Genomic DNA, 17,590 nt, shown 5'->3' on the forward strand with positions numbered 1-17,590 from the left:
TTTAAATAGCCATTATTCCATTATCCCTATTAGTTCCATCTTCCATCTTCAATAGTCCTGTTAAGTCCAGTAATTTCAGTGTCCAATCTTCCATTATCAGTATTCCATAATAATCTTGCTGTCGTAGCCATAGTCATATAATAAGAGTCTGATGGGAATTTCCTCTATCCCAAATATTTTCTTGCCATCCATTCTGAATAAGTTGCTGAAATACTGTTGTAAAGTCATATCTCTGTTCTTCTTTTTTACAAAATGCACTGGCTCATCTCTTGAGAGTTTTTCCATTGTCACATGGCTGCAGTTAATTCCATAGATTTTCTCTATATCAAACTCCATCACGTCATTCCAGTCCAAAAGATTATCCAAGCCATTGATAACTTTATCTCTAATATCTTCATTAATTTCTTCAGAGATAACGTTAAATTCCAAACAGTAGATTTTATTTCTAAAATCCATAAACTCCAGATCTTTTTCCAATTCTACATTTGTTCCAATCTCCAGGGCTTGTATCTTCCCTTTATTTTTTCTTTTCTCATCTCTGATCTCATTCTCCTCTCTCACAGGATCCCCTATTTCTTTAAGCTCCTGCGTCATTTTGCACAGTTCAATTTTCAACTCCTTACTACCCTGTCGCAGGGTTTGTTTCGTTATCTCAATCTCATCCATTATTTTCTGAAACATAGTTACTTCCAGATTCTCAGCCACTTTCTTGATTGCCATTTTTAAAACCACAAAAACAAAGCAAAACAAAAATAAAGAAGAACCACTTCTTATTTCAGCAACAATTGGGTTAATATTCCAGGCTTGATGACATCACAGTATAAACAGAGCAGCCTGCCTTATCTCTCTATGTTCAAAAATGCAAAACAAATTTAGTTCCCAGCATCAAAACAGTTAGTGGCGTCGTGAAGAAGCAGATTCGTCAAAATAAAATAGACCAAAAAGAGAATAGTCCCAGACAATATAATATTCCTCGGAATAGAAATCAGGAATAGAAATCCCTCTTCTGTTTATATCTTTAGAATGCACTTCCAGGACAGCTTTTTGCGACAGAAACAGAGATAAGCTGTTAATTTCGTGAATAACAAAGAAGAGTTATAGCTCACCCAGAAGTTGTCCAAAGCCGATCAATCTGACAAATCTCCTTTTGCTGCAACAATTTAAACCAAGTAAAAAAAATAATAGAAAGAAGGGTGCTTGCCTGTTAGTCCGTTCTCTCTTTAAAGAAAAGATAAACGTATCGCTTAAACAGATAGAGCTTGTTAGAAAGTCCGTCCGGCATTGTTGGCTGGACCTTATCTCATAAATTAATGAAATCCAGTCCTCCCAACAAAAACAGGCTTTTGAGGTTGATCTCTACGTTTCTCCCTGCCCGGGAGAAATTTCATCAGTCAAAAAAAAAATGTTCTGACTGATTTATATCTGAATAAGCTTCTTTTGAGGCGGGAGCCCGTCCCAAAAGCAGGCACAAGCGAAGTCACCCTTCCCGGAAGTGGTACTGTAGTACTACTGTACTATTTGAATCCACCTGATGGAATTGTGCTCACCCCAATCTCTGAGCAGTGAGAGGCTTCCAGGGGTTCCAGAGCTTACTCGAGGCTTGGTTTCCATGGAATGAAGGTCAGCAGAGACTGTGGTGTCCTTAGGATACAGTATATGGTTTTATTTACACATATATGCAACCTGAACATAAGACAGAAGTGGTTCACAGCATTAACACTCCAAAAGGTCTTGCTTCCCCATTAGGCTTCCAGGGAGGCGCCCCAAAGCCATGGCTGTGTCTTTTCAGCTCCCCAGCTTCACACTAGACTATAAAACAAAACCTACTTTCTGCCACAACCAAGTGAAGGGAGAGGGCTACCCTCATTTCTATGTCAACACATCTGCTCTTGGCCAAATCTTTAGACGTATTAGTGGTGGCACTTGAGACTTAGCAAGACTTATTAGCTTAACAACAAAACTGGTTTGACCAGTTCAGCAGTCCTTTCTACTGCAAACTTCCCCCCTACAGATACAGAATTATAGGCTTGGAGGGGACTCAAAAACAACATCCAAACCAACCCAACCAATCTTACAACAGTATTTTTATATAGCCCACATTTAACCAATTGGGTAACCAAAATAACTTTGGGAACTTTGTCATTGGCTTTGTCATGAGCCCCACAGAGCAGACCTGGAGTGATGAAGAAGCAGAGGATGAAGATACAGATTAGAAGTCAGGGGAGGGTCCTAGCAACTTGCAACCAGGAAGTGCTGAGGCAGTAGGCTTCAGTACTTTTGACAGTGACAGCTCCTCTCCCTTAGTTCTAGTTACAACAGACAGAATGCTGGCTGATCAGGAGCCAGTCCCTTCTCCTCCCCTCTACCCCCCTTCTCCCAGGGTGCTGCCACCATGCACACCACCTCCTCCAGAGGAGGAGGATCTCACTGACATGTTACCACACTCCCATCACCCCAGACACACAGACAACTGAAATGGCAGGCTCAGCTGACCCCCAGTTTCCCACCTTGCGTGCACACTCCTGTTCTGTGACACATTCCTCAAGCAAGTAGAAAGAGTCCACTCAAACCTACTTAAGGGTTGTAAAGTGATGTGTCTAATTGCTGCAACAATGTCTGAGTAGTTATGCCTAGTTATGCCATGTAGAGATGCAGAATCTTGTGTGACCTGTAAGCTGATCCACAAAGCACACTAAACTGGAGTTTTTCATTAAACATACTGGAGAAAGATTTACCGGCAGGTATGAGTCTGATTCCAACGGGTTGGGCCAGGGCAGGCTTTACTGAAATCAAGAAAAATTTGTCCACAGCATTCACACAATCTACTAAACTATTAAGCAGTTATTTATTTATTGAATTTATATCACTCTTCCTCCTGAAGGAGCCCAGGGTGGCAAACATAAAACAATTTAAGAAAAAGAAGAAAAAGCACACTAAAATGGTTAAAAACATTTCACAATTAAAAAGATTCTAAAACAGTTAAAATATAGTAAAACAGTTTAAAATATTCTAAAACACAACTGAAAAACATTCTTTCAATAGTGATTTTTAGGTTGTCAGGAACAGTCCTCTTCAGCTATCAATTTTATCAGCTTTTTCCTGAAAGTTAACAGTGATGGAGACAGATGCACCTCACTGGGAAGAGTGCTGCACAGATGGGAAGCCACCACTGAAAAGGCCCTGTTGCAGGTCTGCATCAACCAGGCAACATTCGGTGGCAGCACCACCAACAAGGCCTTGCCTGCCAATCGTAGGGTCTGAGATGGTTGATACTGGGGAAGGTGCTCTTATAGATACTTGGGTCCCAAGCCATTTAGGGCATTATATGCTAGTTCTAACACCTTGAATTGATCCTGGTAGCTCACTGGCAACCAGTGCAATGCTTTCAGGGCCAGCAGCACATGGGCCCATCAGGCTGTCTCACTTACCAGCCTAGCAGCTACATTCTGCGCTAACTACAGTCTCCAGACCATCTTCAAGGACAGCCCCACATACAGGACATTACAGTACTCCAGATGGGAAGACACCAGAGTATAGACAACTGAAGGAGGCTATTCCGGTTCAGGAACAGCCATAGCTAGTGAATCAGCCTCAGCTGGCATAAGCACTCCTAGGTATAGAAGCCAGTTGGGACTCTAATGACAAGCTGGAATCCAGGAGTACTCCTTTTCCCTCAGGGGGAATGCAACCCTACAACCCTATTTTACCTAGGGAGGTGTATTATCCAGCACTGGAGGTATTCAAGAGGCAGCTGAAGCTACATGTTGGGTATGCTTTAATTTGGATTCCTGCATTGAGCAGGGAGGTTAGACTTGATGGCCTCATAAGCCCCTTCCAACTCTATTCTATGATACTATGAACCTCTCCCAGAACAGACTGTGCACCTAATTCCCAGACATGGGAACCACCCATCCACAGTACTTCTGTTTTATTCAGCCTCAGTTTTTTGGCCCCTATCATTGCTTCCAGACATCTGTCCAACACCTTCATAGCCTCTCCTGATTCAGATGGAATGGAGAAACAAGAACTGTGTGTCATCAGCATACTGATGACAGCGTGCTCCAAATCTCTGGATGACAGATCCCAACAGTTTTATATAAATGTTAAATAGAATAGGAGACAGAACGGACCCTTGCTGGATATAGCTTAACTCTAGAGATTGCTAGACTAATCTGGGGAAGTGGAAAAACACCAGGCTGAAGAAATTAAAGTTACTAGATCATCCAAATTGTCAGCACTGACACTAACACTGGAATATAAAAGGCCAGACAGATTGCAAATATTTACTCCAAATCTACAAACAGTAGCAGCTCTTCAAGTCAATCTATGTTAGCCTAGGGAGTAAAGGTAAAACAGGTGTTCAAAAGTAGAATAATCTTCAAATGTCTCTTTTTCTAACAGATTAAATAACTGATAAACACTGACTCTTCTCATACTTCATGCTATAGTGATAATGATGAAGTAGCTCCAGGATTTTTTAAAATACCAAAATGAATCAACTGCTAAAGTCTTAAGATTATTTTTTTAAAATTCTATCCGTTTAAGTTAAAGAAAGGTATGAGGTATTTCAGAGGGAACCCCATCTGCTGGGCACTTTGTCTTCATGCTGCACCTCAGTACATTAGGAAACTTATCCATATATCACAGGTTCATGCCTACCTAGACAACTTGTGGAAATAGATGAATAAACTGTTAGAATGCTGAGACATGCAGTGTTCCAAACAGAGCATGGATAGGGTTAAAGTAAGCACACTCTGGGGCTCAAGGACAGAGAGCAGACCGAAGGCTGCAGGTGGCTGGGCAGGAAAGCTGCCAAGGCTATATAATGCCATAGAAACAGCTCAGGGTGTAGGGGGTGCATTTGATGTATGTGAAGGAGAGAGCTCGTGTATCTGTATCTGACCTAAGCTATTGAATCAGTAAAAGATTCATCTTCACCACTTCTAGCGTTCTGTCTCTATTCACTCTATACATTCCTGTTATACGCAGTGGCACTGCCCTGACAGGCAAGCCGCAATTCCAACATAAACTTCTTGTGTCAGCCCATATTTAGCTATAACTGGACATGTGCAGTACATACAGTGCTAAGGAAGCAACCCATCCATGCAACAATACATATATATTAAACTACTACACCTATTCAAGTATAGGGATCACCCACAGGAGTGATCCTATAGCTGAAGAGTTTTATGTTTAAGTTGTCCATAGGGAAGCACAGATGTAGTAAAATAAAAAAGACAACTCCCAAACAGGGCCGTAGCCAGGGTGAGGAGGGGCGGAGGAGCCAGGGAGCGTCTCCTAAAAATTTTCTTTCCTCCCCCATATTTTTTATAAAATTAAACAATTAAAGATATGACTGTTTTTCCTGCCCCCTACTGTTTTGGTCCCCCCCCCGAGAACTTTTAGGCTGGCTACAGGCCTGCTCCCAAATATTTTGCTATTTTGACAAGTTTTATTGCACCATTCAGACATAATGCCAAACCTTGAGCAACAAGCCTCAAGTGCAATAGTTCCCTCCTCCCCTTCCCACATCCATTTCCCCATCTCATTTGCTGAGATTAGAAACGTACAATTCCACCTTGCAGCCAACCATAGTGTTATGAGCATGGGGGCTGGAATGGATGATTCCTGTGGGTCCCCTTTCCAGCCTCTGATTTGGAATCCTATGCCCTGGGGGCTGGCTCTGCTAGCCAGATGAATCTCCTTTGTTAATCAAATAGAGTGGCCAGGTAAGATAATGGGCTTTATCAGTTGCCCAGCAACGGAGAATGGGCCAGGAAGACCCCTTTTGTCATTTAAACTCTGCAGGAGAGCCTCCCCCCCACTCCTGGCAGCTAGCAGAAGTTGTGCTTGTAGTTTTAGTGTGTCTAGAGAATTGCTGGGAACTGGAAGGCAGGCAAGAGAGAGACTGGCTCTCTGCACCATGGCCTTTGGGGTGCCTCCTGCAACCCAGATGAAAAAGCTGGATATTGGACTGCCGATGCATTGAACCCCTCCATCCTTGAGCTCAGGTTGGAATGTGTGTAAATAAATAAACCATATTTCATAAAGACACCACAGTCTCTGCTGACCTTCTTCCCAAAGGAAACCAAACCCTGGAGGAGCGCAGAGACCCCGGAAATCTCACCGCTCAGAGATTGGGGAGGTGCACAACAATACCATGTGGCAATCCACAGCCTTCCATTTAGTTTGCTGGGTCTGAGTTTGCAGAATATTAATAACCTCATCTTAGTTTGCATTGTAAATTACACTTAGGTAGGTGGAAATAAAAGTGTAAAAAAGAGAAATACAAACACAAATCAGTCATCTGAAACAAAATCCCTTACCCCTCTGAAATTCCAGCCTTTGGTAGAAGGAAATAAGGAAAAGTTGTTCTGCTGCTGCTGTTGTTTAGGCCTGCAAGATGAAAAAAGGAGAAAGTTTTTGTTTCTTGAATTGTTAGGTGTCAAGAGTTCCCTTATCAGCACAAGCAGGAGAAACACACATTAGTGCTCTCTCCCAGGTACCTTTTGCAACATAACACTAAATCATGGTTTAGCACTACTAGGATGAGTCGCAGCTCCCCTCCCCCAGCAAAGCTGCAAGAAAGATATCAGAAGCATCTATTTTCATTTTAAATTAACAACAGCTTCCTGTGTCATCAAACCTGGACAAACTGAGGTTAATCTTAACTATGATTCGTTGTTTCAATCCAGATTTAGACAACACCATAAACTGGGGGTAATCTAAAACAGAAACAGAAGTGCCCAAACTTGTTCTCACAGTTATACTGGAGGAAGAGGGCAGACCATATGAACCAAGGGTTTCTGAAGCTGATTCTCAAAACATTGGACAATGGTTTAGCATTACAGTTGAACCAGTCTTCTCTCACTTGAACTCTTTATGGTTCCTTTCATCTTGTTTTAACTAACTCTGTGTTTGAGATACTTCCTTTTCATTACAGTAAACTGGTTTAATATGGATGGAAAATAAGGCTATTGATGGTTGCTAGCCACAATGTCTATGTTCTATCTCCACTATCAGAGGCAGTATGTGAATACCAGTTTCTGTGAATCGCAAGTGGGGAGAGCACTATTTTACTCAGGTCCTGCTTCCCTTAGGCATCTGGTTGGCCTAAGACTGTGAGAACAGAATGCTGGATCACATGGGCCTTTGGCCTGATCCAACAGGATTCTTCCTATGCTCTTCTGAGAAGCAACAAGAAAGGTAATCATTCTGTATTTACTGAATTGCTGGCCATCCAGAGCTTTCAACATTTATTTTAGATAATAGTACACAGGTAAGCAAGGCCAGTGGTACCTCTGGAGAAGATCAGAAACCCTTCAGCAAATATCTTACAGCATATTACAGCTATGAAAAAGCAATATTAATTGCAGCTGCAGCTTTGCACTGGTCCCTTCATCACAGAACTGCAAAGATTGTTACTGATGCAATAATTCTTAGGATACATTACACTAATCCCTCATAGCATATGATTATAATCCGAATATCACACAGATTGATCTGGGTTCCAGTAGTAATATCTTAACTATCCAAATTGTCTGGCCTTCAGGTTTAAAAGTTTTCCTGATAAATGTGTATTGTCCTCCTCAGAATTCAAAGTATGAGGGAATTTTAGTTTGGACCGATCTAGATCAGGTTCTTTCCTCTTTATATCAAATCTCCATCCTTTAATTTTACTGCCAGGTGACATGAATGCCAGGATAGAATTGAGTAATTTTAAAATAAGGGAGAAAGTGGGGCTGACACTGGAAGATCTGACTCCTTTTCTTATTAGGAACTCAAAAGACCTAGCTATCAACACAGCTGGCCAATCTTTTTGCTCTTGTCTTCAAGTTCCATCTATATATATGTAATGGGACAGATAGAAGACCAGAGTTACATATGTATATTGGACCAAGGGGTAAGAGCATTATAGATTTTATTATCCTTTCTCAACCACTTGTTTCTTACTTTGAGACCTTTAAAGTTCTTGCAAGGCCTGAGAGTGATCATATGCCAGTTCAATCTCTTTTTTCCATTCCATTCAGATTTATCCCTTCCAGAGTGCCAGTCCTTCCAGAGGACTTGACAGTTCAAGGTCACAAAAGGGCCCGCTAGAATGGGAAGGTTCAAGAAGGAATTTAATGACCCCATGGATATTAATTTTAAGGGATCAACTTTTGTCCTCCTCAGATCTCTTGAAAAAAATTAATAAAATAGTGAAAGAAAGAAGGCCTCTTGCGGTTAGCTCCCACTCAGTTAGACAGCCAAATCAAGGTTGGTTTGATGAGCAGTGTGCTGCTCACAAACATATCCTATCAAGAGCTATAAGGAAATTAAGGAAGTGGACTCTTTAGAAAATTTCAACTGCTACATACATCTCCATAGAGGGTATAAAAATTTGCTGCATTCTAAAAAGGATATGAACATACGCCAGTTATAGATGGAGCTAGGTTTGGCAACCTTGGAAAAGAACTCAGCTAGATTTGGGACCTTGGTGACAAAAGGGGGTAATGGCTCCATTGATAATCACATTACTTCATCACAATGGTACATACATTTTTCTTCCCTTTTTAGTCAGTCTATCACCAGACTAACTTTAGATATTCCCCATAATATAGACTCTTTACTGCTCTCCTCCTGCCCTGAATGGGACCCTGTAACCCCAGACAATATATATATATTGATTAACTCTCTGCCTGCAAAAAAAAGCTTCAGGAGAGGATATGCTTCTTGCAGAATTGTTTAGATAAAATCCTGCCTGGTGGTGCCATTTTTGCTAAAATGTTCACCTATATATCACCTATATAAACCATCATGGGAAAACGCCTTAGGGCTGGGGAGCAAGTATAGTTGTGCCCATTCATAAAAGAGGTTCTAAAGTGGATCCAAAAATTTTTAGACCGATTAGCCTTCTCAGTGTTGTTGCTAAATTATATTCTAAATACTTGCTATGCAAATTGGAATCTTGGGCTACTGAGAACTCAGTCATTGCCGAAGAGCAGGCAGGGTTTATAAAGGGAAAGTCCACAATAGATAGGTGCTTTATTCCCCATCACCTGATTCAGAAATTCTCCCAAAATGACAGAAAAGAGCTTTTTGTTGCCTTTGTGGATTTTACTTCTGCCTTTGATCTCATCAACAGAGGCCGGTTGTGGCAAAAGTTATCTGCCACTAATATTGACAGAAGGTTATTGTATTTAATACAAATGCTGCACTCTGATACTTCTCTGAAGGTAAGGCTTGGGGCAAATGGATTACTATCAGAAAATATACCAACCAGCAGAGGAGTACACCAGGGATGCCTCTTGGCTCCCTTCCTTTTTAATTTTTATATCAGTGGCATTGTTCGTAATTTGAGTAGTTCAGAATATTTTCCAGTTTCAGTTTTAGATGCCAAGCTCTCTGTTCTCTTGTATGCCGATGACATAGCTATGATTTCCACTACATTAATTGGGATGCGAAGGTTATTAAGAAGTCTGAGTATGTTTTGTTCAAAGGAGCATCTATTTATCAATCATACCAAAACAAAAGTGGTGGTTTTTAGGAAGAAGAAAAAACCTCATGTTTGGAAGTTGGATGATAAACCCATTGAAAACAATGTAATTTCAGATACTTGGGATTCGGGTTTAATGCCCAACTTTCATGGAAGTCACATCTGGATACAGTTAAGTTGAAATCTTCCCATTTTATACAATCTTTGATGCGTTTCTCTAAGTTCCAAGGGGGGAGCTTGGTTGCACCTGCAGTTGAGGTGTTTCAGAAAAAGATAGTCCCACAAATGCTGTATGGCGCAGAGCTTTGGGGGTATACAAATGTCTCTACTCTTGAGGTAGTGCAGAATTCCTTCATGAGATCCCTGTTAGCTGTCCCTCAAAGTACACCTGCCATTTGAGGGCAGAAACAGGGCTATATTCTATAGAATCCTGTGCTCATGCTTCACTTTCCTTGTATTGGCTGAAGTTGACTTGTATGAATGATTTGTGCCTGCCAAAAGAAATGCTTTCTAGAACAACTGCAAACTCCAACCCAAAGCTGCTGGGTAACTTCTGTTAAATCTACTCTGTCTGCTTATGGGATGAACACAGAAGTTTTACCTACCTTCTCTTCTGCTAGAGTTAAACAGCTGTTCAAAGAAAGAATCCATCTTTATTCTAAATGGTGGGACCTCTATTCAGTTACCCAAATGTCATATTCTATTTGGTACCCACTATATAAAACAACATTTGGCATGGAGCAATTCTTCACATTTCTAACAGTGGCACCCCTGAGAAAATCATTCACACTTTAGGACTTCAGACTATGCCCTCTGCTTTTCTGGATGGGAGGTTTTCTAACATTCCAACCTAACAAAGAGTTTGTATCTGTCTATCTGGTGAAGTTGAGGACGTCATACATTATTTACTAAGCTGTCCCCAAGTTTAAAATTTCTTTCCTACATCCTTTGCTCCTTGTCAAATAGACCTCCCCTGGAACAGACAGGTGTTCTGCTAGCAGGCAATGATACATTTATAACTACTCAGGTAGCAAAATTTGCTCTAGCTGCAGGAAAAGTAAGAGTTAGATACCAAAAACACCTTGTGGGGTGAGTGGGATGTGCCCCAGCGCTATTATAACTCTGTAGTATGTATACACTAAGACATGGGGTAGGTCAGGGTATCTTTCGCTCGAGAGAGAAAATTTTATTTGAAATATATTGTTCTTTTACTGTATGTTGTTGAACTGTGTTTTGTTGAAATATATATTGTATTTTAATATGTATTTTGTATTTTCCTTTTACATGTGTTTAATTGTGGTAGCCTATGGCTCTGAGCAATAAAGTTTCATCTCATTTTTAATAATAATAATAATAAATTTAATTTATGTGTCGCCTATCTGGCCGGTGGCCACTCTAGGCGACGTACATACAATAAATATAGCAAAATACAATACAAAAAATACAGTGTAATAGTATAAATTATAAAACAAACAATACATAATAGGAGGCATGTAAACAAAAATATTAAGCTTCCCCAGAATTATTCTTATTCTGAGGCTAGGGCTGGACCTCGGAGCCTAAGTATAGGGCCCCAAAGTGCAGGGGGGTGGAAATGACCCACAAATGACAGAGGCAGCAACAAATAGGCCTTGGGTCAGCACTTTGTCTAGCACAGGTATGCAAAAGCGCACCACGACTGATGCTGTTTGCCACAAAATCCTTGCTTTCTTTCTTATTTTTGAAAACAGTTTATAGTTAGAGTCAACCAGCCAGGCGCATACATGGTCACAGATTCTTATTTGATTATTTTGATTTAAAAATGCATTTTTTTGTATAACAAAATGGTTCTTAGTCCAAGTAAATGGGCTTAGCATCAGAGGGACAGCAGAAACCAAGACCTTTTTTTCTGTAGTAATTATGCTATTATTTAAATGAGTTTAAAATATGAAACTGCACATACTCACAAGTATCTATCAGGGTAGCTGCATATGCTCTAATGCCAAATGCAGAAGAAGAGGAATTGGAGAGATTTTATGCAGAAGTACAGGAAGAAATTGAGCACACACCAAAACAAGATGTGCTGATAATCATGGAGGACTAGAATGCAAAAGTAGGGAACAGAGAAGAACTAGAAATTGTGTGAAAATGGGGCTTAGGAGATAGAAATGAAGCAGGAGAAAGACTTATTGAATTCTGTGAAGCCAATAATTTGTTTCTTGCGAACACATTTTTTGAGCAACTGATTGTATATGTGGACATCACCAGATGGTCAATATAGGAATCAAATTGATTATATAATTGGTAGCAGAAGATGAAGTTCCACACTTTCTGCAAGAACAAGACCAGGAGCAAACTGCGGTACAGATTGTAAACTGATCGTACTGAAAATCAGAGTGAAGCTAAAGAAGAAGAACAAAGCAATCATAATGCCAAAATACAATTTAAATAACATCCCAGAAGAATATAAAGAAAAAATAAGGAACAGGTTTGAGACTTTAAACTTAGTTGACAGAGAACCAGAAGAACTATGGAGTGAAGTCAGAGACATTATCAGGGAAGAATGCAAAAAGACCATTCCTCTCGTTAAAAAGAGAGAAAGACCTCAATGGATGACTGAAGAAACTCTTAAAATGGTTAAAGAGAAAAGGAGAGCAAAAGCAAAATGAGATAGAAACACGGTCACGATACCATACTATATCATACTGAAACTGAGGTTATCATACTTTGGACACATAATGAGAAGACATGATTCACTAGAAAAGACAATAATGCTGGGAAAAACAGAAGGGAGTAGAAAAAGAGGAAGGCCAAACAAGAGATGGATTGATTCCATAAAGGAAGCCACAGACCTGAACTTACAAGATCTGAACAGGGTGGTTCATGACAGATGCTGTTGGAGGTCACTGATTCATAGGGTTGCCATAAGTCATAATCGAAGGCACATAACAACAAGAATGAAGGTCACTGGCTTGGAGGTTGCATAATGGGCTGTTATGCAGGGCTGCATAAAGGCCTGCATAAAGGGCAAGCTAGGAACACTTGCCTACCTTTAGCTCTCCTTTCTCCTATCATCCCCAGTACCTGGATGATTCACAGTTTGTCTCTCAATATTTGCAGACTGTGCTATAAATACAAGGATTTAATTGCTGTAAGCCGCCCAAAGAGCTTCGGCTATGGGGCGGTATATAAATGTAATAAATAAATAAATAAACCCTCCGGTCAAGGTGAAAGTCCAAAAACCTGCTTTCCTCCTTGAAACAAATAATTATTAGTGTTTCTTTCCCGCCCTCTCTCCATTTCCTACATCTTTCTGCCCTTATATGGCCCTAACTAATGTCATTTGCAGTCAAGTCTTCCCCTGGTGTGCCTCTAGGGCTCCATTTCAGCCCCCCCCCCCGATCCCCAATGTCATTCACAGTATTTGCTCCTTCTATAGCAACAGTAAAGATTCCCCACTTCAGTCTCTATCATAGCAACAAGCTGTGGGAGCTGTTGGTCTCTAGGCAAACATGTTTTGGGTAGCCTGTGTATAAGGTTTACTTGAACTAACCATTTAACTCTTCTGTAAATAATGCATTTTGGCAATGCAAGCTGCATTTTACTCTTTAATGCCATTTTCCCACTTGTAACAATAGCAGTTGTTTTATTTGAACCCAAATTGGGACTTTGTGGTTCTTGCTTATTTCCCCAAGAACAGTGCAACTTAGATTCTGGATAAAAGATCTCAAAGTATTATGCCTGCATGATTACACCTGTAGACATTCATATATTGTGTGATTAGGGACACATGCAGGCTTGGTAACATAGTTAAGTTCTCATCTAGTGAGAGTATCTCCAAGGCCACATTATTGATTTTGCAGCACTTTTAGTTAGTTTGCTTCTTATGTCATCTGCAAGTGTAGGTTGGTGTGAGGATAATTTACTTTTAAATCTTCACTCCTGATTTTTAAGATGTTCAGTATGAACCTGCATAATACAATTTACATGGAAAAGAACAGAATGAATCATTATTTTGCTTCAACACAGGAAATCATTGGTTGGCTAGGTATGTGGCAAACTAGAGTCATCTCATAGCTTCCAAATTACTGTGAGTCAATCCAGTCTCATAGTTTGCAATACTGTGTACTTTAGCATGCGGAGGAGAGCAGAATTGCACATCATTACGATCTACTATCCAATTCCATTTAAGAGCTTCCATAAGAGATGGACTAACCGTATTTCCAAGAAGTATCACAATATGTTAATTTCACAGAATTACAATGCTGATTCTGTTTTGTTTCAAAACAAAATACATGATACTGGGATTTTACAGGGGAAAACAAATAAACCAACTGGATGGTTTTAATCAGTGGATGGATACTGATACTATAAGGGAAGCATCATGAGAGGGAAGAGATCATTAGAAGTAAAGGCTTCCCTGGTCTTTACTTTAAGTCATCCTGGATTTGAAGTGTCCCATAGTCATCGGTAGCAAAAAAGCAACAATGTTCTATAATGAGGTCAAATCCATCCGTCAAGAAATCAGGTGCAGAGACTTCATGACCTTGACCATCCTCACAGAGGCACACTTTCATATTCCAACTATCCCAGCCATAAAAAGATAGTTCTACTTTGCCTAGGATAGCCACCAATACCAGTACTGAATCTCCTCTTTGGTCTAAACTCAGCCTCCTCCTGAAAATGTCACTGATTCAGGACTCTTGTACCAGTTGGGAACCATGCGACATCATGATTGACAGGAACTTGGAACTGTCCACTCAGCTCTGAGAATCTTTGCCCAAGAAGTCTGGGGACGTCAATTTCTAGTCAGAGCACACAGCACAACAGTGAAAGTGTCAGCAGCAGCAGGTAGAAATATCAGCAGGCAAAGAGGGGAGGGAGGTGGGTCAGTATTCTTAAAAAAAGTCTCTGAGGTTGAGAGACCTGTGTAGCACAAGAAGAAACAACTTGATCCACCAGAGTGATTTCTTTCTCCACAGGTTTTTCTAATTAGATCATTCAATGATTCCCAAAAATGATCCACTTAGCTGGGCCCACTGGAAACTCCATCTGCGTAGCGGCTACTCCACAGTATGAGGGCCACCTACACAGCCTTGCATCTTTATGCCAGTGCTACCCACTGCAAATAGCACTAATAATTTTTACCATCCCACAATTTATCCAAATAGCCCAACCATTTCAGATACTTAAGCAGGATGGTTTACTTACCGCCTGGTATTTTTGCTTTATATTATTTTCTCTTAAAATTGGATTTTAAAAATTAAGTATTGTAATTTTTAGGCTTAAATTTCACTCACATAGAGCTTTTCAGCAAAATATTCTACCATATACATTTAATTCTTGTTTCCTGGTAAAACAGACACTTTGAATATTTATTCCATTATCTCTGCAGGGTCATTTTATTAACCTAATGAAAGATCCAGCAAAATGAAAATGTTTTCAAGTTATTGGTTGTCACAGCTGGGTTTCTGTAGGAATATTTCTTGCATCAGTGTTGTCATAGCAATTCCTACAGAAAAAGCTACTGAATATGCTGGAGTAACACCTGATGAAATTCCCAGGGTTTCTTTATTCAGAATGTCAACTAAGAACAGAACACACTCAAACTTCATCAAAACCTGCACTGCATGATTTCTAAAATACTATTTTCTGAAACGTTATTTTCATAAACTAATTCAAATGATTACACTGCAATTTATTCCTTTCATTAAATCAATTGTATTTTCAGGAACTTAATAGTATATGAAGATTGGATATCACAGTACCTCTGACTAAGACATATGCACAATGTCAACTATGAAATGTTCATCAGCATATTTACACATTACTTGTTTTTTTAAAATACACAAAAATAGGGACCTAATTCATTCCCATAGATTTGCTTCAATATATTTTAAAAATCACAAGCAACATATGCTTGAGAAGACACCCTAATCTACCAGGACTAACAAATGTTCTGCACTATTTCTGCCCTTTTAAAACTATTGCTACTTAAACATGTGTCATTCCCATCAGCTTCTGCCAGCACAGGAAGAGTCACATCTCAGAATGCTCCTGCATGTATACACACACACATACACATCCCTCCACAAGGAAAACTAGCACATCAGGGAGACAGCTAGATTAATCCCCTTCTCCCAAATATGCTAGTTTTCTAAGCAGAATGATGTTTTTATTTTTGTATGAAGGAGCTTTCAGTCACATCAGCAGTGTGAAATAGCACACCCATTCAACCAGATTTACTCTCTCAGTGAGGGCCAAACTAAATGCAACATGGAATATCTTATTGATTTTCTTCTTACCACAAAAGCAGCTACACAGGCACCCAAACTGAATTGGAACCAAAGTACTGGAGTGCAGGTAAACCCTGTCCTCGGTACTGATGGAAAAATCACTCCCCCCCCCCAAACATAGCTGCTATTAGCCGCAGAAGAAAGAAAAAGACAAATACCCATACTGAATCTGCGTTTCCCTCTCCCTCCATAGTTAAAAGGGGTGAGGAAGCAATCTCTCACTGATGAAACCATGCAGTTGGGGAAGTTAACCCCCCACACACATGCAGCAGTGCAGCTGGGGAAGTCATCCGCCACACACACACAGCACTGCACCTGCAGAAGTCACACACCCCCAAACACACATACAGTAATGCAGCTGGGAAAGTCAATACACCCCCCCCACACACACACAGCAGTACACCTGCAGAAGTCAACACACATACACGCAGCACTGCAATTGCGGACATCAACACAGACACACAGAATAGCTGAGAAATTCTACCCCACACACATGCAGCAGTGCAGCTGGGGAGGTAAATATACACACACACACACGGAGGACTGCAGGTGAAGAAGTCAACCCAGACACATACAGCAGTGCAGCTGGAGAATCATACTCCCCGACACACAGAGACATACACCTGTAGAAGTCACACACACACACAGCCGTGCACTGGAAAAGTCAACAGATACATGCAGCAGTGCAGCTGGGATAGTCAACCCCTCCTCACACACACATACACACGCAGCAGTGCAGTCTCAGTTCAATTTACCACCCTCACAGTTGCTGTTAAGCAAAGAAAAATGTCCTATCCATGCCATATATTTCAAGCAGCAACATACCAGTTTAAAAGTCATGGCTACCCACAAGGAATCCTGGAAACTGTAGTTTCTCGTAAAAGTTGTTAGGAGACCTCTGTTCCCCTCACAAACCTACAGTTTCCAGAATGATTTACCAGCCAATCCTTCTTTCCAGTGAACTCTGGGAAGGGACTAGGGTTCTAACAATTCTCAGCACTCTTCACAAACTACAGGTCCCATGAGTCTCAGGGGGAAGCCATGACTTTTTAAGGGAATATGATACTGCTTTGAATGCATGGTTGCGGAGTTTTAGTTCGCCCAGTATGAAAAGTGTTCAAACTAAATGTCCTTAAACACAGAGGTTCAATAAACACAAATCACTCAATAACTGATTGAGGCATAATGACTTGCTTGTATTTCTATGATGTAGCAGTTGCTTTTGATTCTGCAAACCCCAACATTAGATAATTCACTAGAATGTTCATGTGGAAACTATTTACATCAGCCTTTCACTGCTAATTTACTGCAATTACATGGTGGTTTGTTTTGTGTTTTTCATCCATGTTTTCATAAACCCCACCACACACATCCCATACTATGCTTTTCTTCCTATGCCTTGCCCTGTTTTTGGTCATACATTTGAATTTATCTGTTTTGTTTGCTCACCCTTTTTTACACTGAGCAGTTCTCCACATTGTATTTTCTCTTTAAAGTTTATGCAAGAACAAATATTCAAAATCAGGAGCAAGCAGGAGATCAGACATCTTTAGTTTTCTTTTTTTATAAATTGATTTCTACAATCTTAAAATGAAAAAAGGTTTTGTGCTTTTGAAAACAAACATTTGATTTAGAGGACAATTTGTTTTTCAGACATTAAAGCAAGGCTACCCACTCTCAATAAATTATACAGCCATGAGAGTGGCTGTATACTATAACCTGCGTGGGTTTTTCACATTCTGCAATGTTAAATTGAAAATACCCCCCATACCATTCTGATGCTTCCCATAAGCTCATTTCAAAATAAAACCTTACGAAACTTACAGTCCTGAACTCA

The 17,590-nt window shown here is 40.2% G+C and overlaps 2 protein-coding genes across 8 annotated transcripts in view; both read right to left on the bottom strand.

Moving 5' to 3' along the window:
* ARHGEF3 (Rho guanine nucleotide exchange factor 3) overlaps positions 1-17,590 on the bottom strand; it is a 281,832-nt gene that overhangs the window by 216,852 nt on the left and 47,390 nt on the right. For all 5 annotated transcript variants that reach the window (XM_061618281.1, XM_061618283.1, XM_061618280.1 and 2 more), the window contains one exon: positions 6,327-6,396. In XM_061618281.1, coding sequence (XP_061474265.1) covers positions 6,327-6,396 — 70 coding nt within the window. The remainder of the gene's footprint in view (positions 1-6,326; positions 6,397-17,590) is intronic.
* Positions 1-17,590, bottom strand: part of LOC133380625 (serine/threonine-protein kinase pim-1-like) — a 148,936-nt gene that overhangs the window by 83,945 nt on the left and 47,401 nt on the right. The window contains exon 1 of one of the 3 annotated variants that reach the window (XM_061618289.1): positions 6,327-6,338. The exons of the other annotated variants lie outside the window; for them this stretch is intronic. The gene's annotated coding sequence lies outside the window, so the exon portion shown is untranslated. Of the gene's footprint in view, positions 1-6,326; positions 6,339-17,590 lie in introns of those variants that run through there. 3 annotated transcript variants of the gene reach the window in all.

Source organism: Rhineura floridana, chromosome 3 (genome assembly GCF_030035675.1).
Source record: "Rhineura floridana isolate rRhiFlo1 chromosome 3, rRhiFlo1.hap2, whole genome shotgun sequence".
Classification (NCBI taxonomy): Eukaryota; Metazoa; Chordata; class Lepidosauria; order Squamata; family Rhineuridae; genus Rhineura; species Rhineura floridana.